General features: G+C 44.8%; 1 protein-coding gene across 1 annotated transcript in view; it reads right to left on the reverse strand.

The window, feature by feature from the left end:
- The window catches only part of EFNB1 (ephrin B1), a 58,366-nt gene extending 32,287 nt beyond the window's left edge, over positions 1-26,079 (reverse strand). The window contains exon 1 of the mRNA XM_066580989.1: positions 25,676-26,079. Within this exon, the coding sequence (XP_066437086.1) occupies positions 25,676-25,782 (107 nt within the window). The 5' untranslated portion in view covers positions 25,783-26,079. The remainder of the gene's footprint in view (positions 1-25,675) is intronic.
- Between the last annotated feature and the right edge of the window lie 225 nt (positions 26,080-26,304).

Raw genomic sequence — 26,304 nt, forward strand, 5'->3', positions numbered from 1 at the left:
GACTGGGAAAAGGTCACGGATTAATCCCCTTTTTTTCCTTTGAAAAAAATTAAATTCTGTAAATTAGTACATTTTCACTTAGTCCCCATAGGGAAGTAGCGATAGTCTACCTGCAGGTACAACTTACTGCAATACTTCAGTAATTCAATAATTTTACGGGAATTCTATTGAGCTCTGCTACAGGCATGGCTTAATAGGAAGACCTTCATGGCAGGCCTGAAGGACTTCACAAAGCCAGAGACTGCAAAGTTAAAGGGGTTGTCCCGCGAAAGCAAGTGGGTCTATACTGTATGGCCATATTAATGCACTTTGTAATGTACATTGTGCATTAATTATGAGCCATACAGAAGTTATTCACTTACCTGCTCCGTTGCTAGCGTCCCCGTCTCCATGGTGCCGTCTAATTTCAGCGTCTAATCGCCAGATTAGACGCGCTTGCGCAGTCCGGGTCTTCTTCTTTGCTGAATGGGGCCGCTCGTGCCGGAGAGCGGCTCATTGTAGCTCCGCCCCGTCACGTGCCAATTCCAGCCAATCAGGAGGCTGGAATCGGCAATGGACCGCACAGAAGCCCTGCGGTCCACCGAGGGTGAAGATCCCGGGGGCCATCTTCAGCAGGTAAGTAAGAAGTCACCGGAGCGCGGGGATTCAGGTAAGTACTGTGCGGTTTTTATTTTTAACCAGTGTATCGGGTTTGTCTCGCGCCGAACCGGGGGGGCTGTTAAAAAAAAAAAAAAAAAAAACGTTCCGGCGCGGGACAACCCCCTTTAACCTAACGGCACCCTGCAATTTAATTGAGGGGGTTCTAAAGATAGGAGGCCTCTCCCTCTGTCAGGCGATTTGATTATTCATTCAGATGCCTCTATCAATAGTGGCATCTCAATAAACAGGAAACTGGAGTTCTTAGATCGCAGCTAGCACGGCTCCCAAGCCCGCTCTATATATTACCCAGTATCCGCCCTACATGTACGGCGGATATTGGAAAGAGTTTACAAGGGGTTGTCTGCTTTGGAGAAGAAAAAAAAAAAAAAGAATCACTTTGTTAGCATGGTTCTCATACATCTCTGCAGCGGCCATGACAGAAGGTGGAAGGTTTATCTATTGAATTAGGTCAGCAAGCCCTATTAAATCACAACAACCTCAGGAGGGCGAGAGAACAATCTACATCACATTGAGCTAGGAGAGAACTGGAAGGTTTCAGCAGTGCTGGACCCAGACTGGATTCGGGCAAGTTTTTCCCTTTTTTGTAAGGGAACCTGGTAAGAAGTATTTGATCCTGGACAGCAAATCTGATGGAAAGCGACGCATCAGTTTCCACGAAGATCAGCGAGCGGTCCATTTTGTTTATGGATGTTCTTCACACGCTTAACTGTCTAACAAATAAGAGCCATGAATGTGGGATTCTCCCATTGAGCAGAAAAACGCCTTAAAGAGTATTTGAACTTGGAATTTCTAACCCAGACAATCACATAATGACTTCAGTTCATGGAAGGTGCCTCTACAGCGCCACCTATTAGAGGTAACATTCCTGCAAGTAAACACCAGTCCTTTTAAATGGCCTTATAACAGGAAATACAAGCCAGAGCCTTCTCCAGAGAAAAGACAACTGTTTCAGGGTCTATGCCCCTTATCTGTGTGCAGAAAGTTGCTGGCTTAGCTGTGTGAGGCCTATGGATGTGGGTCAGAAGGGGTAAAGTTTCTCCTTGTAAGGCCATGCATGCTCCTCTAAGTCTCCTCACACCTACTAGGTGCTCTCCCCAAGGAGAAAACTTTACTCCTTCTGACTTGAAGTTAAGGACAATGCAGCACTTCATGCTGATACATCAACTTGGAAGGAATATATATATATATATATATATATATATATATATATATATATATATATATATATATATATATATATGACCCCTTAGGTCAGTCTCATACGACCGTTTTGGAATTGCAGAATCCGCAATAGTCACCCGTGAGGACGATTAGTCGTATTTCACATTGATTGCAAGAATAGTACATTTGCATATCCACTCGCATGAGCGGACAGCGATTGCAATTTGTGGAGAAAGTATAAGAAAAATTCTGTACTGCGCCTGTCCGATGGAGGCTCGCCACAACCATCCGCAATACAGGAATTGAAAAAGTTGCGCTCAGACCTTGCCAGGAATAGGGACGGATTCTGCTTCGGGCTCCTGCGTGCGGAACCGGACCCACCTGTGTGAGAACGGCCTAAGCGATTGCAGGGAATCTCTGCAGGTATACGAGGTAAACAGCAATCCACTGCATTAGTGGCAAGAGATTTTACCGACAATCTAACATGCAATTCCCAAAATAGTAAAACAGGAGCATGCTTCTGCCAGTCAGCCCAATCCTTTCAGAGGACAGAAGCATCATGGAGGAATGTTTTTTTTTTTTGGTGACTGATCTGCTGCAATTGCAAAGAAAAAGCAAGCATTACCAATCCAAGTAGCATCCATCTATTGTACAACGAGAGGCTTCTTCATCTGTGGACATCAGGGATACATCTGATTGACGCAAGACCATTGCATGGGATGTATGCAATATGCAAAGTCATCTTTTCTAGCCCAAAATTACATAAGGGTGGCTTCACATCTGTGCTGGGAATTCCCACTCCATTCAGGAAGCAGGAAAGGGGAATACCCATGGCCGAACTGTTATGTCTCTGGGCAGAACCCAACAGGACCAGGCGGACCCCACTGACTATAGTGGTTCCGTCCGCTTTTAGACCAGGTGCCCAACTTTTGGATGCAAGCAAGGGCGCTGCATGCAGTGATTCTCTTCCTGTAGTTTCAGCCACATCAGTGCAGAACCTCCAGCCGGCAGGTCCGGTGAAACCTTAAATGATATAAAAAGCCCAAAAATGAGCCTCAATGCTGCAATAAAGACTCACAAAAAGTTCCCAAAGTGTTCATTAACTTATCTTTCAGGGGCCTTCATTACTCAAGAACAAGTAGAGAACACGTCAACTGCAAGACCAGAGTCCAAGAAGCAAAAATGCCAACAGGTAGAGAACCGGAGGAAAGTGAAAGTGCCAGAACTCAGAGTTTAGCGCACCAGTTTGCACAATTGACAGCCAGCTTTTGCAAGGAAACCTTAGTGACGACAGCTTACGAAAAATGGTGTTTTTTTGTTGAACATGCTCATTACTCCAGAGAGCACATTTCTGAGCCTCAAGACGGGTTAAGTGTGTAAATAAGTAGTGAGACCTGTTAATTAATCCTTTGCGTGAACCACGCACCTGTCACATAATGGGTGGGGAGCAGTATGGCCGGTGAGCGACAGCTGTGCTTGTGGTAATTTGCAGCAATACAAGTTTTTTTTCCCTTTCACCCTGCATGGAGACCCGTTACCCCGAGCCGGGAACAAATACGGACAATTGGGGCGAGAATTAAATGTCTATGTACATTCAAGACAAAAGTTTAAGAGAACCTTAAATGCAACAACGAATACAAGTGCAACTTATTGGAAGAGTTTATATTATATGCAAGGATAAATCTAGAAGGTTTCTAAACTTCTGAAAACTGGAGGAGATGTGGGAGATAAAGTTGCTTTCACGAATGTAGATGGTCCAGCTCTTCCAAACCGCTAAAATAGTGGTATAAAGCACAGAACACATGGTCAGTGGACCCGACAGAAGTCCTGAGGTGCAGGAAGACAAGTGTCCCTACTTGGAGGGCTGACTGGTAGCAGGTCAGCATAACCGAAGCACCAGGTGAGCAAATAAGACAGTTTTCCTCATGTGCTTAAGACATGCTGGAGTGAGTAAGACGCTGTACTACTGATTGCACATCTGTTAAATTTGACAGATTTTCTTCAAAACACAGTTGCTTAATTTATGCTACACAGACAGACGTTTCAAGGACGCAATCTTCACCGCAACCTCTTAAGGAAATTCAGACATTTTGAACATTTGGAGACCATACAGAGCCAGACGGCCAACAGATGCAACATGCCATTGACAGGATTACCATCCAATATATGCATGAAACGAGACGAAAATCAACTCCTGTAGGTTTTATAGCCCTACGTTTGTAGTCAAATTACTTCTTACATAGATTCTCCAAGACGCATTAAGTCCTCCGACATTGAGAGTGAGGGAATTATCACTGGGAATGGAGGAAATTTCTAATACTGCACTTAAATCTAATATCGCAGCCAACTCATTAATAGGCCTCTGGGTTCCAGTTTTTAGACTTCAGTCCTTATTTTTGTGAAAAGATTAACAATGTGATCATACACAAGCTGTGCATTCCCTCACTAAATTATACATGAGCCATTTATAATAAAGTGTGCAAGTTAGGGAATGGAAAAGTACCTCCACAGCACCACATATTTATTAGAAGATAGCTTCCCCACAAGTCAACGATCAACCCTTTAACAGGCCTCGAAAACATGACTAAGGATATAAGCCTGACCAGAGTCTTCTACAGAAGGTCGTTCTGAGGGGAATTAGTTTTTCGTCACTGCAGAGTAGGGTACTGGTTGACTAAGGAGTCTTCTATAAGCCATGCAATGTTCCCTGGGTAAAAGTAAGCAAGTAGGTGATGGCGATCTTGAGGTACCTTTCCATCACCTACTTGCTTACTTTTCCCCAGGAAACATTACATGGCTTAAAGACTCCTTAGTCAACCGGTACCCTACTCTGCACTGAAGAACTATTACCCCCAAAACAGCCTTCTGCAGATGGGTGTTTTTTCCTATCCTTAGTCATGTGGTCGAGGTCTGTTAAGGGGTTAATCGTTGACTTATAGGGAAGCCACCTTCCAGAAATTGGTGATCTGGCGGTACCTTTTAACTACTCGAAGGTGGCTTCCCTATAAGTCAACGATCAACCCCTTAACAAACCTCGTCAACATGACTAAGGATAGGAAAAGACACCCATCTGCAGAAGGCCGTTTTGGGGGTACTAGTTCCTCGTCAGTGCAGAGTAGGGTACTGGTTGACTAGGTGAGAACCCTTTAGTATGGGACTGGATGAGAAAAAGTTTCTCTTTGAAGAGCGCCAAGTTGGCATAAGGAGTCTTCTATAAGCCACGCAATAGTCCCTGGGAACAAAGTAAGTAGGGGGTGGTACGGTACCTCCATAGCATCGACTATTGGAAGGTCTGTTGAAAGGTTGAACATAGAAAAAGAGAGAAATTGATAGTCAATCTACTGAGTAATTTGGTGTGTTGTAGAATTTTCTTTCTTGGTATAAACAGTCGGTTTAGCAGCCATTTATCTTCATACTACAGGAGCTTCGAATGTCAGGTCAGAGCTAAAATTTTATTACAAATCACATCCATATTTATAACAAAACAGAAGTTACAGTTTGTCATATTAATATGACAGGCGTGTTCTTTTATTGCTCAAATACAAAATCGTTTGTCAAATGTTTATCAAATTTCTGTAAAATTCCCAATGTATCAGCTGGCCTGGAACGAAGTACTTGTTACATGAGCGACCGGTTCCAGAGTTCACTTGTGCAGCCCGTTCATACAGGCCGATAAAGCGTTCCCTCGTAATCGATCGCTGTCCACACGCATCAAGGGGCAAACTATTTGTATGCCTGCATTAATTGGACGAGTGAGAAAACAAAAGTTCTCATTCATCGTCCAATCATGGGCCGTGTTTACTCGCAGGATTCAACTTTTTTTAAATGATCATTTAGTGTAAGAGGGCCCCAAGAAAGTAAAAAGTACACGGATCACTGAAAATATATCCGAGTCAAGCGGACTGTGAAAATAAGTTCCGAATCGTTTCAGGAGAGTCGTCATGTTACTTCTAGTCAAGATACGTTCATGGGGATTCTATGTTTCTCACCAATAAAACTTAAATTTGTCTGTCGCAGGGTGCAAAGATACATTTTCTTCCTCACTGTTGTGAAAGTTTCACCTTCTCCAATTACTTGGATGAGAAAATATTTCTATTTTACTGGCTGTCCAATTTCGATCATTACAGCAAGTGTGCAGTCATGAGGGTCACCACTCCCCGCTCTACCCCAACAAACACATTCCAAGCCTTTGATCCTTGAGATGGCTGGGGTTTCTAGGGAGACCGTGTCACTCAACGATCCCCACCTGTGTCGACACAGGAGCAAGACCCATTCCAAGGTCGGAGTTTAAAGGTTGACTTGGTAACGATCTCATGAGGCCTGCTCACATTACAAGCCCTCTACCAACATTTCATGCGAGACTAAAAATGGTTTCAAACAAGCCATTTAGGAAAAGTAGATTTTTTTTTTCACACCGCTCAAAAATGCTGCGGCCAGATGTTAGCCAAATATGAAAGTGTCCGTAGTGCATTTCATGGCGTTTCAATGAGATTTTTTATGTTAGACCATGTTCACGTGCTCCAAGGGCTCCGTCAGGCACCTCGGGTACTAAATGCTGGCCGAATGAGCACAGCATGCTGCGCCATTTCCTGTAGGAAAGTTTCAGCCAGTATGCCGGACAGATCCCTTTAAAATCCCTAAAGTTCACTTGTTGCCGTTCAAGTCTAGTTTGTTAGGCTTCTATAATGTAGCTAAACAGAAAATTATACGGTAAAAAGGTGTTTTCCCCTGTAGGCATCTCAAAGCGAAACTCAAATCAGTTTTAATGCATTGCTCAAGTTTAAACAAAAAAAAAAAAAAGTGCGATAAAGTCAGTAAGACAAATTTTGAACTCCCATTTTGCCCCCACTGCCTACTTCATGTGTCATCAGTAATGGGTTTGCTGTAGTTAAAAAAAAAAAAAATTATATATGCTATCAGGTTCACAATATTTTGAAGCCAGAATTGGAGCCTGTTCATTTCTACCAACTCTGACTCAACACTACCAAAAAAAAAAAAAAAGTGTGAAGGGAGCCCAAGTAGTAGATTTCATTAAAAAAAATAAAGTTTAACTCCAACTAAAAAGTTTTGTTTTGTTTATAAAATACATTACTTGGGCTCCTTTGACTTTTTTTGTTGAGTCGGAGTTGGTAGAAATGGACAGACTCCAATTCTGGTTTTAAAATATTGCGAACCTGATACAATTTTACTACAGCACTTATTACTGATGACACACGAGACACTTATAAAGTGGGCAGTGTGGGCAAAATGGGAGTTTAAAGTTCGGCTTACCGACTCTACAGCATTTGGTTTTGTTTAAAACCTAAAAGCTCCTCCTAGGGTATAACATGTTTGAGCCATCGTCAAGACTCTTGTATTAGCTCCCATCTTAATCATCAACTGTTGTCACCTACAGCAGCTATGTAAAAGAAGTTAAAACCCTGTGATCTGCATACCTCGAAGTGAGGGAAAATGGATAACAAACTTTAGGAGATAACCCTTTTAATCACCCATCTACAGGGTAAACGTTTGATCACTGGGACCCCCAAGGAGAATGGAGCAATAGTGCGCATACGGGACCACTCGCCGTTCATTTCTTATGGGACTTGGGGAAATAACCGAGTCCCAGAGAAGCGATTGGATTGGTGATCAAACATTTGCACCGCCATGCTATTCTGCTGTGGGACATCGGGAGGTTACTCCATTCTCATGAACCCGGCGACCGGATTCACATTGATCGAACATTCATAAATCATGTGGATAGGAGATAAAAGGGTTTTCTATTGGTTAACCTTTAAAAAGTACCCCACTGTAAAACCTGACATTATTTAACTTTAGCATCCCAAACTGTACCAGACTTTATGCACATCTCTTTCATAGGGATCTTCAGAGTGGAGTGGTAGGCAACTGAATGGTCTTCCATCGCCTGCAGAAATCAGACACGCACAGGATATTCCTGTAACTATTAGACTGAACTAAACCTTGGGTCAGAATTATGCAAAAGCCTAAATGTATGAATTATTAAGAATTATGCATTCAGCTGGGTCTTCTGCATACATTAGGGATTAAGCATGCAGCAACCATAGTAATCTCGTCGTATCATCCCAAGAAAAACTGAATACGCCTTAATTAAAATTTTACGTTTTTGCGTAAAAAAAAAATAAAAAATAAAAATCAGGCCCTTTGGTGGTCTTAAAGTTAGGTAAATGCAACCTCAGATTAGCACATGACAAATTACACTGTGCCATTTAACACTAGGCCAAAATGCAGAAGGAGTGTGAAAAATTAGTTTCGGTATGACCATTAGTCTCACTGTTTTGGAGAAACCTTGGCCTACTCTTCTGTTACTTCAGTTCATTGAAGTTTGTGGGTATTTGTTCATGCACAGCTCTCCTAAGGTCCCACTATAGCATTTCACCGAGGTTGAGGTCTGGCCCTGACTGGGCCATTGCAGCACCTTGAGGTTGAGGTCTGGCCCTGACTGGGCCATTGCAGCACCTTGAGGTTGAGGTCTGGCCCTGACTGGGCCATTGCAGCACCTTGAGGTTGAGGTCTGGCCCTGACTGGGCCATTGCAGCACCTTGAGGTTGAGGTCTGGCCCTGACTGGGCCATTGCAGCACCTTGAGGTTGAGGTCTGGCCCTGACTGGGCCATTGCAGCACCTTGATTTTCTTTTTCAGCAAATCTGTTGTAGATTTACTGGTGTTTTTTTAGGATCATTGTCCTGCTGCATGACCCAGTTTAATCCAAGCTTTAGCTTTTGGATAAATGGCCTCACATTTGACCCTAGAATAGTTTGATATACAGAACAGTTCACGTCAACCCAATGATTGCATGGTGGCCAGGTCCTGTAGCTGCAAAAACAAGCCCACATCATTACCCCTCCACCACTGTTCTTGACAGTTGGTACGAGTAGGGTGTGCCTATCTGTAGGGTTTCGACTTTGGGCATTACAGCCAAACCTCTCCATTTTGTTCTCCTGTGTTTAAAGGACACTGTTCCAGAAGCCTTAGGGTTTGTTCAGAAGCAACTTCGGAAACTTTAGCTGCGCTGCCATTTTTTTTTTTTTAAAGGAGGCGTTTTCTCCTGGCAACCCTTCCAAACAAGCCGTACTTGTTCAGTCTAATTGTACTGTCATGAACTTGCATATTTAAGAAGGGATTCTGTCATCAGGACCGGGATGCCCGTCGCCCCAGTGGGCGTTTATTCCGAAACACTGTAGTTTGAAGTTTGGCTCTGAGCTTCGAGTCACGTGGCCGGTCACATTAGTTTCTCCCAACCCACTCCATGAAGACAGCTCTCTCCTTTTTGTGTATGAGAGCTTTCATTCTCGATGCTGCGGGTGTGGAGAGACTGGCGCAACCTGCCCCGTGACTTGTATCTTAGCTCCAAGTCAAGTGTCAAAGTATATTTATTCTGAGACGCTGCAGCGTGGGTTGAACACGCATCCCTATCCCAGGTTCATGCAGCCCATAGTTTGTACAGCATGAACCAGATGACAGATTCTCGCTAACATGCTGAGGCCTTGAGCGAGATCTAGCCCTTGGAGGTTTTTGCAATTTCTGAGAATTACAGAGTCTGATCTTGGAGTGAATTTGCTGGGATGTCCACTACTTCTGGGAAGTCTCCACTGTCTTGAAGGTTTTCCACTTGTGAATAAGTTTCTCACTGTAGCATGGACTCCAAATGGTTTGAAAATGGCCTTATAACCCATCCGAGATCAATGGGCAGCAACAATTGCGTCTCCAAGATTACTGCCCATATCCTTCCCCCTAGCCATTGTGTTAAAAAACGTGCCTGAATGCTCCAGACAAGCAAACTGCCAAAACGTATGCTTTTTATAGGAGGTGGTCACACTTGCTGATGATCAATTAATCTTTATGGAAGTAGTAAGACTACCTTCAAACAGTGCAGATTTGGCCACTATTTATTTATTTTTTTAAAATGTGGAACAGGTACAGCATTTAACCTTTAATTTAGGAGGTGGATTTCGGTTGTGGAATTCAACCCTTGAAATACGACAGGCTGTGGATTTAGAATCCACAGAGCTTTAAAAAAAAAAACGCTGCGGAAGACTTCCACACAAAGTGTAGGGGATTTCTGAGATCTCTACATGCCCCGTGATGTAAATGCTGCAGAACCCGAGCCACGTTAGCTGCATTTGGGAAGGTGGCCCAAGAGTGTACTAAAGGGGTTTTGAGTATATAGAACTAACACACACACACCTCGTTGTTGTGCTTTTTTGGCCACCCTGCTTGAGACTTAAAAAAAAGCAATCAAAGAGTCATAATGTACCCAAAAATGGTGCAAAGAAAAAAAAATGTACAAGTTGTCACACCCAAAAAACAAGACTATAATTCAAGGCAAAATTTGTTGCACATTTCCCTTCAGAGGAATTTCGTACAGTTGTGTACTGAAATAGTATTCCAATAAATATATTTTATGTTCTCTCTAAACAGCTTAATTATTTTATCGTAAAGGTGATGAAAAGCCCGATGTTACCATTTTAGTACAGTAACATGAGTCATATATGAAAGTCGGGGAAAAACAAGGAGTTGTAGGTTTAGCTTCCAGACTCCGCAGCCCCGGCCCTATTGGCTTAATAAAAAGTTATGGCGGTTAAAAAATGGTAACACAAAGCATTTCTTGTTAAAAAAAAGTATTTATATAACTAGTAATACTACATTTAGAAAGTAAAAAAAACAAACAAAAAACACTATCATACATAAAAATTTGTTATAGCTGTAATCATACTAAACTACAGAAGAAAACATGTCATTTTTACTGCACCATGAAGGCCATACACACGCGGCATCATTGCATCTTGTTCCACATTTTGCCCCACTCAGACATTGCTGAAAGTTTTTCAATACATTATATGGTACGTTAAAGGGTTACCATTTAAAAATACAACTTAGGCCGCCTGCACACGGGCGGATTAGCATTGCGGAACTCAGAGCGGGCGTCCACCTCCGGATTCCACAGCAAGTACCAGCCATAGCACGCAAAGGCAATACGCGATTTCATGTCCATGAACGGAAATGGATTGCGATTTTTCTGCTTGCGGAGGATAAGTTGCAGCACGCTGCGATCTAGCGCGATCCCCGCACAGACGGCGTCCATGGGAGCCGTCCGTCCTGCAGTCCTTCCGCAATCGTTGTGGAAAGGTCGCAGGATCCGCCTCATCTGCTAGCCGGCCGGCACATTCGCAGATCAGGCTAGAAGATGCCAACTGATACGGTGGTGAAGGGTGTGACCGGCCGGGCACAGGGTTGGATTCCGCATGCGAATCTGGCCCACCCATGTGCAGGCCGCCTTATCCTGCAAAAAAATAAAAACAGTCATGTAAATATATATGATTTTTTTTTCTTCTAAACTGAGTATACAAGAACTACAGAATGTGACCTGGAAGCTGGGGAATCAATGACTCTGGTCATGAAAGGGTTAAACATGGTCAGCTAAAGCAAGTCTATACATCCACGGTTGGAGAAGGCCGCTAGAAGTAGTGGATCTTCCGTCAGCCACAGATGCTGCAGACCAGATCTATACGGTATTGTATAGTACGGTCAATGGGGTTTCATGTTCCAAAGGCCCTGAAATGACGATCGCTAGCTGAAAATATAAACCTGAGCCCGTTGTAACGGGAGACCGCTGTAGTCAATGACTAGTTTGTGACACATTGACGAGCTCCAGCCCCCACGTACTGCAGTCGTTGCTCTGGATATTTTTGGTAACCTTAACAGTAACCGCCCTCAGCCGAAGCACCAGAAAGCCACATCCTACATACAACCTATTACACCCCATGGCCAGCATCAATAGACTGAAGGAGGAATTCATAGTTTGTTTTTGAAGCGTTTACTAAAAAAAAGTGCAAGCCGAGGAGGGTAACTCCTTCCAGCGCTAACGAAGGTGCATGCAGATGAGAGCGAGCACTTTCTGCCTCATCTTTGCCTCCCAATTAGATTAAAGGTTAACAGTAAAAGATACTGAATAATCTGGAAGAAAGCACATTGTATTTCCCCCTGTATGCTCGACGGAGCAATTTAGGAGAGTTCACTTTGGGTGCTCCGTTACATGACTCCCCCTCTTTGTAGCAAAAACCCCTCAGCTGTTGAGAGTCAGGCAACAGCGAGAGGAACAAAGAAATGAGGCAAAAGTGAGAAAGGCGAGGAGGCTCAGCAGGCTGGATTCCACACAGCAGCCCAGCTGGGATAGATTACCAGACACATAAAAGAAGGCCAAGAATGAATCCTGGGAAGACGAAGACACTCCCATACCCAGAGGGAGACTTCCTTCATAACTGGACCACAGCTAGGCCAAGAACTGTACCGAGGGAAGCAGAACAATCGATTTACTCAGTGCAAAAAAAAAAAAGTCTAAAACTAATGAAACATAAAAGTAAACAGAACAGACTTTATAAAAAATAAATAAAAATTTCTACACTAGAAGGTGAAGATCTTCCAACACATTCAGGAGCCTCGAAGACGTCACGTGCAAGGAACCTCAAGCTCTACACCAAAGTTGACTCGTTTACAACCAGGTGAAACTGATCAATTCTTAAGGCTGTGTTGATACATTGACTTAGAATCTGACGAGTGGATCTCTACGGGGCGATGGTCATATGAAAATACAGCAAAGCACTCTGGGTTTTTGCAGTTAAGGACCACACCAGAAATCTCCCCGAAGATGTGGATCTCCCCGCTCAGGCCAAAGTACGCCATCAAGAAAAACAAACATTCCTGGCTTTGGTTAGAGGCGCAATATTTCCAAGTTCTGATTCAACGGAGAATAATAATTGTTGTAGGAGAAAAATAAGGCAAAAAGGGGTCATATAAAAAGAGGAAAAGAGGGATTGAAACGAGTGCAATGGGAGAGGAGAACATGGAAGGGAAGCTGGGAGGGGGCTGTGGTAATGAGTTTAACAGACAGCAAGCCCATTAGGGAACATGAAAGGAGTCTGTCTATAACACCATCATAACACGCTGTCACTTCCCTGGATCCTCTCCCAGGGCTGGACGTTGGGTTACAACAAGACGAATGGACCAGAGAAGAGATTATGTGAGTACCGACGCGTTTAAGGTGAAGGAATCTCTCAAGTCTGAACACAAAACATAAGCTTCCTCTAGTGGACAAAACAATCATTACACCATTCAAGGTGCTTCATGACATCATAATACAGCTGCAAACATGTAAAAAAGGATTGTAGGAATGTTCTCTCATCTAGCCCACATTTCATTTGCCCCCGTCCAGAGCATTTGTCCAACGACCCTGCCTTTGGTTCCCATTAGACAAGCCGCTTCTCGTTCAAGCCAGCGAATCACCTCACCGACCGGATCATTGGCTTGCTCATCGTTCAGTCTCTGTTTAAGCGAACGAGAGGGACTGAACAATTAGCAAACGAGCCAACGATGGTTTTTACGTCTGCATAAAAACGAAAGATTCTTGATCAGTTGTATTTAGACCAAACAATTCTAGTTCGTAATCTCTTGAACGATAATCGTTTCGTATAAACGCGCCCTTTGTCAATATAATCACGGCCCGGACAGATCACCGGCTCCCACAGCCTTCTCCAACCCTCGAGAACGGTCCTAGGATCTGTATTGTATCTCACGTCAAAGCAAGTTACATACGGACCAAAAAAAAAAAAAAAAAGAAAAAGGGCATAAAAAGTGCAAAAAAGTAAGACAACTGGAAATAAAAAAAAAAAAGTGGTGAAACTAAAAAGTTTAGGTTAAACAAAGCAATTTTAAGACAAAAAGAAAAAAAGAGAAAAAAAAAAGTGTGATGTACTCAGCAGAATGCCGAGACTCTCTGGTCATTGCCGTGTTGGGTTTAGAAGCTTGTGAAGAAATGTCTGGACAGCCCTCTGCTGGAGAAACCAACATAGCATGCATTGTGCGAGACCAGCAGCGCTCGAGAGTGACTGCAGCGAGAACATCTCCCCCTGCACTGGTACTATGTACACAGCTGAACATATGAGTGTTTATAAGAAGCACAATGTATCACTTCTAAGCACACGTCATCTCCATCCCACGCAGCAGTTTGTGCTCAGAGCGTCAATGGAGGTAATGAAGGCTTCTGACAACCACAGATTGCAAAGAGTTCACGAGCGTTCGGCGTGGCAGCACTTAGCCCACCGCAACAGATTTTGTCAAAGCGCAATTAAAAATAAATAAAAATAAAAAATAGATGACAGAATGTGGTGGTTAAGGCAGCACGAGAAGGGTGCACGGTCGTAAAAGGGGGAAAGGAAGTTTTCGCAAGAAAAACAAAAAAATATTCACATGGCAATGTACAGATCAGGAACACAATAAAACCTAAAAAAATATTGTAGGCAGTTCACAGACCAGGAGCCCGGACGGCCACTACTCGGAGAACACGCCGTCATTGGACACCCGTGTCGGTAATGATTGAGCGAGGTTTGTTGTGACACACAAGATATGTCAGAGCTGCATCGAGCATTCGGTAGCCCAGATTTGGTGGAACGTCTCGTCAGATGGTACGTGTCACTTGCAGCTCAAGTCCTGCAAGTTCAAATTAATTACTGTAAGGCCAAGATCAGATTACCAAAATGTTGTTAACATGATGCATATGGCCTAGGAACGCTTCCACTCCTAAAAGCAGATACTTGGAGACAGCAAGAAAGGCGGGTTAGATGGTTCTAGGTATAGATGAGCGAGTATACTCGCTAAAGGCAATTGCTCGAGCGAGCATTGCCTTTAGCGAGTATCCCCCCCGCTCGAGACTGCAGGTTCGGGTGCCGGCAGCGGGCATGGAGCTGCGGGGGAGAGCGGGGCGGAACGGAGATCTCTCTCCCCCCCCCCCCCCGCTTCCTCCTGCTGACAGCCGCAACTCACTGCTCCCCCGCGCCGGCACCCGAACCTGCAGTCTCGAGCGGGGGAGATACTCGCTAAAGGCAATGCTCACTCGAGCAATTGCCTTTAGCGAGTATACTCGCTCATCTATAGTTCTAGGCAATACTGAACCGTCACTCACATTGCCTATCAGTAATGTGCCCCCCCATTGCTCTACCACAAGACCCGTAAGAACAGTCAAGTCTAGAACTTGTATTTCGGAAGACAAATTGTCTTCTGCTGTTCTGGTCCAAGATGGAAACCTCTTAAAGAAAAAAAGCTTACTCAAAAAAAAAAAAAAAAGTTACTACAGAAGAATTCTCTGGATTCAGACTACGTGTGACTTGTCCTGCCTGCCAACAGCGTAGAAAGTCTGAAGACGAAAGCCGTGATGGTTGGAAGCAAGCCTATTGTTATATGACAGTCTTCCCGTACGTTGCCTCCCATCCTGTGTTGCTACTTGAAAACACAAGGGTGTCTTCATGTCACTTTTCCTGTCGCGTGTTGGCGTCAGCCTCGAAAGTTTAGAGACACTTACTTGCTTCTCTAGAGGAATCAAACGATCGTAGAGAACAAGGCTGCTCAAAAGCCAAATATGGCAACCTCAGGCCACTTCTATAGAACTACCGCTCTGAAGCTACGTCTTAAGACAGTCACAAGAAGATAGGAAGGGTTACCATGTGCCTCAATATGACTAAAGGAGAATAAAATAAATACGCTCCCTCAATATTGTCGCAGCATGTGGAAGGCCTTGAACCGCTACTGCCCGAGTCCAAGAACCGCGGGCAGCCGACAGCAAAGAACCGATGGGGAAGATTAAGCTTCTACAGGTATGATGTAACTAGGTGCGCACACCCACCGCTTGTGATATTATATCAATGATGTCTCATAACCACAGATCACATCCCACTTATGCAATGAATCAGGGCAATTAGAGATAAAAGTTATGAGCTAAAAATCAATTAAACCACACATCAAATGGGACGGTCTGTAACGGAAATTGGTACACAAGAATAATGGTAACAAGCTGAATACAAGACATGGCGGATGACAACAGTAGATAACTGGAAGAGGGAACAAAAACTGGTGCCCTGGTTCTACGAGTGGAAGATACGCAAGAGGAGAAAGAGAAAAAGCAGCATAGCCTGGCCAGTAAGGAGAGTCCAGGTACGGAGCAGGCCGTAGAGGGGAAAAAAAAAAAATATGAACTTTCACGCAGGCAGAATCTTCTGCAGTTGACATCGCAGGTCACAGTAAACTCAGCACCAAAATTCCCACGCGGAATGAAAAGTGCTTAAATCCGCCTGCAATTCCGCACCCAAATCTAGTTAGCCCTGCGGATTTTGAGGCGGAATACCACAGCGACAAATTCCGCTGCATGCTGGTGGATATTCCACTTGTGTTAAAGGCCCCTAAGGCAGTTTTCACACGGCCAAGAAAACCACACTTTGTGCAGTGCGATTTTATTCCGCATCGCGGCGTGTCCTATCTTTAAGCATACTGCCTATTGTTTTCGATTGGCCGAGCATCAGTATTGCACCACATGCTAGGTACAGGCGGTGCGATGCGATGTTTCCCCATAGAAAACAGTGGGAGAAACTCCATGATCCTGTCAGCTGCGTATCGCTACTTCTCCGAAGTGAGGGGAGGCGGTTGTGATCTAAAGACTCTCCAGAACCGTGGGAAAGAGAAAATAAATAAAACCCACGTTGGCGAGCGCCATGATTCACAGCCAGATATCGCAAACGCCCCTGTGAAGTTAGCCCAAGGGTACACTCACACCAGCCAAATTCGCTGTGAGATTAGTTTCGATTTTCTGTCGCCAACCAACACCATTGTGGTGAAGATATGTTGCTGCAGACTGGGCCAAAATAGAGACCCTTCACCCTTCCCAGGGGTTCCCCATTCTACAGAGGTCTGCCCTGTCGATGACGCCTTGATCCAGGTGACTGATGCAGCTATAGGATACATCACTGGAGGCCAGGGCGCAGTGACTAATGGGATGTCAGGGAGGGACGACTATACGACGCAGGGGATAGGTACTTTACAGATTTCACAGATTAATATCTGACTACTTGCAGCAAAACCTGCATCATTAATGGACGCACTGTAGATTGAAGATTCACACTGCAGCTCAAATAATGCAGATTTTCACACCATGCAAGCGATTTCTTGAAATCTTACCCAGTTTGCTGCTACTTTTAAGAGGTTTTCTGGGAAATAGTTTTTACAGATTTAAAATGGGCTGCAGGGGCGCGAGGGCGTTAGCATCTACTACTCTGCTTCAGCGGCTCTCCGTGCAGTGCTGACTCCGCTGCTTGGAACCTGGAAGCAGCAGGCAGCAAGCGGTCACGTGCCGTTCATGGTGCACATAATGCTCAGCCAGCCAATCACAAGCTTCAATGGCCATGGTAGAATCAACACTGAAGCCTGTGATTGGCTGAAGGTCACATGCACAATGAATGACACATAACAGACTGCCACTTTCTATTGGGTTCCAGCGCTGGGTGGGGAGCTGAAGCAAGGATGGTTTCACATCTGCGTCGGTACCTCACGAAGGTTCTGTTGCAGATCCGGCTGAAAATACTGGAAAAATAAGTGCCACATACAAAAAAAATTAAAATAAAAAAAAAAAAATGGGCAGCTGGGCGGAAAGCGAGCGGACCCCATTATAGTTAATAGGGTCCGTCTGGCGCTGTTCGGTTCCCCTTTTCCTGCTCCTCAAACTAATCAGGAAAGCAGAATCCCCAGTGCAAGTGTGAAAACACCCCAAGGAAACTTTTTATACCATTTTAAGCCTATTTTTTCTTCTTTTCCTTTTTAAGTCCTGGAAAGCCCCTTTAACACCCCAGTTTTCCACATGCAAATCCATAGCAGAAAATAAGCACCGTCTACGTCATGTGTGACCATACCCTTAGCAGCCAACTGGGACTCTAGGGCTCAGCTCAATGCAGTGATCGTATCTTAAGTGCCAAGGTGGGAAACAGACCTCGTCCCCGGCACTAAAAACATACGGCCATGAATGCAGCTTTCATACGATTCAAGTCATCATTTTCCACTCAATGAAACTACACACTTCTATGTCACAACTATTATTTTCCGCTGACCTCCATGGGGCACCTGGTTTTGAAGAGTCGCACAAGTTCCAGTTCATTGCAACTTTTGGTGGCTGACATATTGCAGATGTGCAAGTTGCATAAATGGAGCAATTAAGTAACGTTTCTACGAAACCCGACCCCTTCCTTACAGGACACGATCACACGGCGCCCTTTACCTCTAGTCTGAGTACCGGAGACTTGCATTGCCTACCATCCCGCTTCTTAATAACTCTATAGCTTCTACATCATGAAGGCGGCCCACCTAGATGATATACGTCCATAGCGGCTTCCCTATAATCACCGGCTCTTCCCATGGATATCTCTGTACATTTCACATTTGCACAAAGGACAACAATTTTGTTTTCAACGTTAATAATGCCGAGATGCGAGGTTGAAGATTAAGAGGTCATTTTCAGCTCCAATCATCAGATCAATTTCCACTTTCAAGCAGGGGATTTTTTTTCCTGACATCTGCAGAGTCTTGGGAAGGATTAAACCCAGGAGCTGTCGGAGTAGGAGGAATATCCCATGACCATTCTTGTACCATTACAACACTGACCCCAATTTAACGAATATATTAAAAGTAACAGAAACTTGTGCCAGTCAGCCCCCGCTAAAGCAGTAAACAGGTCAAAGCAAAAAAAAAGTTACATAACCCTACAGAAAAAAAGAAAACCCAACTACTTTAATCTCCTTCTATAAAAGTTGCAAAGAAACAAAAATCAAGAAGTTTGGAGTTAACGATTAAAAAGATTTGGACCGACGACCTCTAACCCATCACGGACTATCATCAGGTCGCGAGTCTCACAGTAGTCCAACGATGGCGTCAATACAGACCAGAACCTTGAAACTCGCAGGTACCAGACGGAGGCAATTATTTTCCCAACGGATGTAAAGAAGAAAAGCCTTAGTTATTGTGCAGTTCAGGACAAGTTCCACTGCATTAATTAAATGGCTTTTCTATCGACAGAAACTTATAAAAGCTGGCGGTACACGCTGTCAGAGCGAAAACCGGAGAAATAAATACAAACGGCCATTTGGCTCCTTCTTCAGCGAAGGGATTAAGTGTACAATCCCTAACCAGGGATAGATGATGAGGTTTTAACAGGATTACCAAAGACAGCACATCATCTACAACCAAATTACCATGAACAATCAGGGGCATTTTAGGAGAACAGATCAGCATCCCGCTCTACAGTCATTACTGCAGACATGCCATCATCTCGTGCAACCCAACACGCCGGCAGTCCTACCAACGCTCAGCAAACGCTATACAGACTACCACCTGATGGGAGCTGTAGTCCGATGCAAGCTACCGAGACGTCTTCAGCGCCCAATCCCAGGAAGTCTTACTATTTATCAATCAACCGATTGGAAATGCTACAGTCGGCCTATTAAACGTCCTCAGCAGATCATCGCTACTTTCAGTGTTAACTTGTTAAGGATGGAACTTTTTGAAAAACTTTATAACTGTTGATTAGAAAACGGCATAAAGCTCCGTGTTCTTAACCCTTTAACATATATCGGTAACCTGTGTAAAAGGCTAAAAAAAAAAAAAAAAAACAAGGAAAAAAAGTGAAGTTGGACAGGGTTTACAGTTCTGTAATGTGGTAAATGTTACCTTATCGTATCAGTTTAGTCAGGGCTTAGATAAAGTTTTTGAATAGCAGTGAACGATGTCAATAAAAATACATTGATTTTCATTGTTCGAGTCCCACTTGCATATATTACTCGCGTAGGAAAAAAAAAAAACTAACGCAGCAGGTTTCATTTTTCTGCGTATGATGCAGAGTCCTATTGTTTTCATATGCAACAGTGCTTATGTACTTTTCTTTAAACCGCATGTTGCTAGGAGACAAGTTTTTTTGGGTTTTTTCTGTTTTTTTAAGAGAAGCTAGTGCATGACCGCGTGCGTAAAACATGGTGTTCATGCACATGCTGAGACGCGATAATACGCAGTTCCGTACACCAGTAAAACGCTTACCGCACGGTCGTGTGAGCCCGGCCTTAGAGTAAAACGTTTAAGCGAAAACAAAGAGACGGGAATTGCCATTAAAACATTTTTTTTCCCCCACGGGTTTCGAAATTAAACAAGGCTCCTCCGATAATATACGCTTAGTACTGAAGGCGTTGCCCATAATCTGCCACGTTAGATATTGTACCATGAAGAACGGGCGTCTCTCCATCTGAAGTAGTCAGAAGAAGCAATATGAAGGGAGGGTATCTGAGGGCAAAGCCAATTCTAGTCATGTGTTTAATATTTTGTTGTGACAAATACTGTATTGCAAGACGGCATCCAAGTCCCTCGGGCACGGCGGAGAAACAAATGCACTTTAAGTGTTGGGATCTTGAAGAAGGGCCGCATTTTAACCGTTTCAGAGCCACCAGCTTCACCCATCCTGTCCTCTCTTCAGGAAAGTTCATTATCTGCTACGGTGCAGCTTGCCGAGTCCCAAGACTAATTAACACGTTTACAAGTCGCTGCTTTGTTTTATTGTTTTCTGTCTTGGCAGAAAGCTCTGTCTTCCTAATGGATTTTCCAAATGGCATTTAGGGCTTCTAGACAGCATTACGGCAAGTCAGGTGAGGAAGCTCCGGCGGGGGACATTATGATGACAATCTGCTACAGGGGAGTATCCTTCCCCGTTCAATGGGGCTTAGAGTGGCTTCCTACGATCTCCATTAGAGTTTTCGGAAAAAGTAATACATTATTTAAGACGTTATTGTCTATGTAGGACTTGAGAAACGTTTTACTTGGAACGTAGGACCTGGCCAAGTAGTTCTACTTAACCAGTCGGGATATCGGGGACCGTTTGGTGGGACACCGGATCCTAACTCACAAGTCCCTCCAATACTATGATGTTTTAGGGTTTTGAGCAGAACTGGATGGTCAGCAGCGGCAGGGTTAATACGGTAAAGGTTTACTGAAGACGAGGAATCCCAATTGATTTTAATTTGTAAGTTATTCCTGATAAGGACTTTAAAAAAAAAAAAAAAAAAACAACGAGATTCCAAGCACCAATATTTGCACATAAACTTCACGGATGATAAAGGGCTGGAGGTGGTCGGAGATAAATGACTGTTTAAATGTTACTATGACATTAGGTTAACAAGGGTGAAACCTTCTCAAACAAGAGTCTCCCACAGGAAAGGAAAGCCTTCGGTGCTAAAATATTGTGTTGTATGCAGAATAGCCAAAAAGCAACATAAATGCCCAACAGAAGCACCAACTACAAAAAGCCTCTAGCCATAAAAAGTTGTAGAATTACAAAAAAAAACAGCCAGAGGCCTACGAAACATCACGTGCACAAATTAAGGGGACGTGTGGTGCCATATTACGAGCGCACAGCAAGGGTTAACAGAAGGCCCTAGAACCAGAGTCATTGGCTTGTACGTAATGTCTGGTCCAGACGCCGACATTCCTAAAAGCAATGCCCACATAAGAGCCAATTCCTTTACGCTCCACTGAAAGTTCACATACAAAGCAGCCTGAAAAATGGCTACCATGGCACGGTAAAGAGGCTTTTAGGGGACTTTAATGCAGTTTAGTGAACAAGACTTAAGCCGTGGAGCAAGGACGGACCCTATAAACACAGTATTTTAAGGCATAATGGTACAATACGGCACATGGCGGGCATGTAGACTAGGAGATTACCGGCCGGCACAATTCCTCCAATTCTGCTGGGCCGAATAAAGGGCGCTTCCCAAATTTAGATTTCAGCAAGTGGTCCTGTCCCCCCCCCCCCCCAATCCCTCTCCCCCCACCTGGCACAGAGGAGATAATACCCAAAGGAAATAAGAAGCGAAAGACGAGCACCAAACAGTGTACACTGCCAGCGGTATAATTACTTACTCATCAGAGCAGAAAGTAAAACCGATAGAACCAAGGCGGACGGGGGAGAAGGAATACTTCAAATACTACAAGAACTAAACCGAGAGAAGGAGTCATAGATGCCCACCGGCACGGAGAAGGCTTCCGACTATTAACCGTTTGTGGCCCAGCGGGACAGAACTCCTCCTCCCTAAGCTTTTGTGCAATATTGTGTCCTAGCACTCATCTAGGTTAACCCAACACATAATAGTTCCCTTGGGAGCCCAGTGAACCGTGCCCGCATGGAGCGTCTGCTTGGCAGAATCTGTCACATTATCTTAGCGGAGGAGGTGGGCAAGTCGTGCCCTGCGGTGCCTTATTGCATTACGTCTGTAGAGACAAGTGGGAATTGTACCTGTAAGAGGAGCAAGCCGAATAGCAATACGTCAAGTCCTGAAGGGCAGTATATATATTGTGTTGCTATGCAAAGCATTTAGAGAAACAGACGCCACTATATAAGCCTGTACGTGACGCCGGAGGAGGAAACCGTTGGGGGGGAGAAGACTGTCACTACTGCAAAACGAGGGCTCGTTAGGAGAACCATCCGATTCTTCTGCTAACGCAGCAGTGCAATTACCAGACGACTATTGTCTAATTTACCGCAAGTCTAACCCAAGCATGGAAGCAGCACAAGTGTCATCGCTTCTTCAAACCGCACGCTGCGTATCAACCACCATTTACAACTGTCAACCAATTGCTGAAGACTAACGAAAAGGCTAACTCTTGGCGCTGCAGGGAGGAAAGGGTTAACGTGCCACGCCTAAAGTTTTGGCAAAAATAAAACAGGATACAGAAGATCTGAAAATAAAAGTATTTGTTCTATTTAGCTGTACTCTGAAACCACACATTAAGCTTCTAGACACAAGCAGTAAAGCGGAGCAATTTCCATTCGAGACCAGTGCCAACACGATTATTAGGAGGCTTAATGGCCAAGAGATATGCAAGGAGACGCTCCCCTACTGATATACTGTAAACACGGAAAAATAACAACTTGTTCAAAAGTTCTTAACTTTGCCCAATTTTTTTTTTCTTCTTCTTCCTATAGGGGAATGATATGGAAAACGAAAAGCCATTTATTACAGGTCCGAACAAGAAAGAAAGAAGTTACTGAAGAGGAGATTAAAAAACTTCTCTAACAAAAAGGTCAAAAATCAAAACTGAATCACAGCTAAGGTTAACGAAGCCCGGATGGAAGCAGCGGATCGGGATATTACAAAAAGGGATAAAAAGCTAAAAAAATACATAGATATTACACACTAGATGAAAGCCAACTTTTATTAACTATTTCATGTCTTACTTTCCCCCAAGTTCTTTTGCCCTTCAGTGATGGGAAAAGGGGGCCCCAATCTCCCAAGGACCCCTGGAGCAATTACGGCAGATTCCCCCGCTGTCACAGCCCTTCACTTTAATTAGGTATAATGGCGGATTTTCAATACCAATATACACGCACGGACTCATTACCGCGCTGTTCTTGCAAAAAACTGGAGACAAACTTTTTTCAATTAATTTTTTAAAGAAATTTGGGTGTTCTCTATCATGGATTCAGAATATTGTTCTTCCCCTCGTTACACACGACTGTCTAGTAGATTGTATCATGGGCCTTGCTTGCTGTGAACTGTATAAGAGGCGCAGGCCAGCAATCAGATCCAGCACAGAGTGGACACCTCAACTTGGCAAGAAGTTAACACGTGTCAACGTGCTGAAGATGATGGAATTAAAGGAAAAGCACGGTCCGGCCTTGACGCCTTACAGCTGCGCTCTGGATGCACCCGTTCTGGCAAAAATCTGAGGATTTCATGAAAAGTTATGTTCCTGTAAAACAAAGCACTAAGAGCCGGAGCGAAAACACAACGGTGGCCTATTATACCCTCCCGTCCCAGGGGGACGAGGCAACAGACAAGTCCTGGCCTGACCAATTACCACAGTCCTGTAGACCCAGAATTTTTGGAGTACGTAAGATTATATTACTTCTCGCAGACTGAAATACCAGGAATAATGCAAGGATGGAGAAGGCAATAGAAAAAAAAAACTAAAGTTTATTTGGGGAGGGGGGGGGGGGGGGGGGGTTCAAAAATGCAAGAAAGTAAAATTTATCTAAAACATCCCATGTCACATCCTCGAGCAATTCTGATTCTAGATCCTATCTAATCCGTCGACTGCGAATCGTGGTCCAAACATTGGAATTTCTTAAGTTTATCGTTCATCTAAAATGCCAGTAAGCTGCCAGAAAGCCATATCAGACCGATGGGGGCGATTTTTTTTTTTTTCTTAAATATCTAAGTGATATAATTTTGAGTTGTTCCTCAAGAATCATGGCCGAAAACATTCAACTCACGGTGGAACATTGTGGCCGAAGTGGAAGGACGGTAAGATTTCTCCTGCAACATGACAGCGCAGGTACGTCACAGCCGTGACCCTCAACTTTACTAAATTCACACAACTTCTCCTAGTCAAACACTAACGAAAAAAAAACACACAACAGCAGTCCGTACCCGGCTCCTTCAGCCAACACCACAGATTGCTGTCAGAGAACGGCACCTCTCCTTCTGGATATAGCTCCCTCTGGCAGCACACAGGTTTAATTTTTCAAGCAGGCGATTTACAAAGACCCTTTTCAAGGAGAAACCCCCCCACCCTGTTCACTTCATACACAGAACAGCTCCCTGCAAGGCTGGAAAAAGCAAAAATATACACAAATGTAACATCCATCCGATTCTTCATCCTGGGTTAAAGCTTCATCTCAGGCTACAACGCACATAAAGAGTGAAAAATGACCCAAGGACGAGAGGAAGAATGAACCAAGAAGCCACGAAATCAATAAGGTCACCGTCACGTTAGAAGAGACGGGCGAGGAGCGACTCCTTTTCGACCAGACAGTCATCTCCTATGACGTGGTGAGACCACTGCCACATTGTGAAGGTCACATCATCACAGCCATCGAAGGCCTGCCGGCTCTCCAAGAGTTGCATCAACTCAAAGAATCAGGGTCTTCACGGCCAAAAAACTTCAGCATCAAGAAACAAAAACAGGGATTCTTGCATGATATTTAGAGAGTCAAGAAAGAGCTAAGAAGAGGCAGAGAAAGTCTCTACGCTTCATAGAAAGCCTCGGAGATAGAAGAGTACCGGACGGAGGTCTCCAGAGTGTGGAGAGCAATGAAGTATCACTTGGAGGACATGAAGAACAGGCCTCTTGACATGAAGGGAGGGAGATGATCTTATCTGCTCGTCTTCCAATAAACCCATCACAACCTCAATGGTATTACAAAGACCACCCTTACCGATAAGGGGCCTGGAATGACCGGAAAGGATCAGCCGTGGAAGACGTTCTCTTTGTGTAGCCCACAACCACCAGCAGATATACATTAAGCAGATCCCAGTATGTCTTCTGCTTGCCCGTCGCCAGGCGAGGAGCCACACAAAGAGCTCTATAGACAAGCCATGGTGCCACAACCTACCACACTTATGGTTTCACCATCACAACCAAAAAGTGAGAAAGTTTTCTGGAAGTTCTTGTTCTGGAGAATGAGGCCTGGGAGAAGGAAGGAACAAGACAACCTACCTACAAAACCACCAAGTACCTACAGCGGTCAACAACGCCACCATATCGCCAACCATACCAATACACAGCAATACCTTGATGCAGTTTTCATCCACATAACCACAGTAGACTATACCCGCCACATAAAGTGCCAACCATTGCCAACAGTAAGCATGTACCAACACATCAGAGGAAGGAGACGTGCACCAACCCAACCGATAGGTGACAAAGTTCTATGCAAATGCCAACAGGAGCCTGTGCCACCCATACACAGGACATGCCAGGCTCAGCAGGAATCATGCCCTCCTCAAAGCCACAACAAGCCCAGAGCTTGGCGAGAACGATGCCCTCTCTGTAGCGATGATTGCCCACAGCTAGATGTGCCAGGAGCGGCAGCTGGCATCTAACACCTCGGAGCTCGGGCAGACAGTTGGGCTGTTGGCAGTGCCGAGGTGGTAGCAGTAGCGGACCGGGCACACCGGCAGGTGTTCGCCGCCCTCCAGCAGCCTTACCGCGGGTTTTGCGAGTTCCAGGTCACCGGCTCCAGGATCTTGCCGAGCACCGCACACACCCGGCACAGAGCGAGCAGCAGCCCGAGCAGCCCCCGGAGACCCTCCATCCTGTACAACCCGGCTGGGGTCACCGTGCCAGTCCCGGACTAGCCGAACTTTTCCCCGTCCAATCTGAGAACCCGCCCTAAAGCTCCGTCAGGTATCCAGGCGTCCCATCCCCTGGTGCAGAAGCGGTGACTTGTAATCCCCTAGTCCCGGGGAGGCTCACGGATCCATCCCGTACAGCAGTAACTTCCAGAGTGAGCCGTCCACCGCGTCCTGTCCGGGGGCAGAGGCTCCGCGGGGCCACCACACAAGCGGACACGATCCTCTCCCTGCAGCCGCCCGGCTCAGATTGAGGCACAGGGCACCCGCCGCTCGCTTCACCCCCGCCCCCGGGGGCGTGGCATGCACAATCCTGGCGTCAACCAATGACAGTAATCTGATGAGGCTCCCGCGCCAGACACCACCCAGTGTTTAGTGAGGGGCGTGGTTAGCCTAAAGGACACGCCCCTTAAAGAAGCTGTGTGTGAGGCGGGCGGCAGCACCTCACGGCAGGGCGATATCCGGGCGCTCATAACTGGACTCAC

This window comes from Eleutherodactylus coqui, chromosome 10 (assembly GCF_035609145.1).
Source record: "Eleutherodactylus coqui strain aEleCoq1 chromosome 10, aEleCoq1.hap1, whole genome shotgun sequence".
In the NCBI taxonomy this organism is placed as follows: domain Eukaryota; kingdom Metazoa; phylum Chordata; class Amphibia; order Anura; family Eleutherodactylidae; genus Eleutherodactylus; species Eleutherodactylus coqui.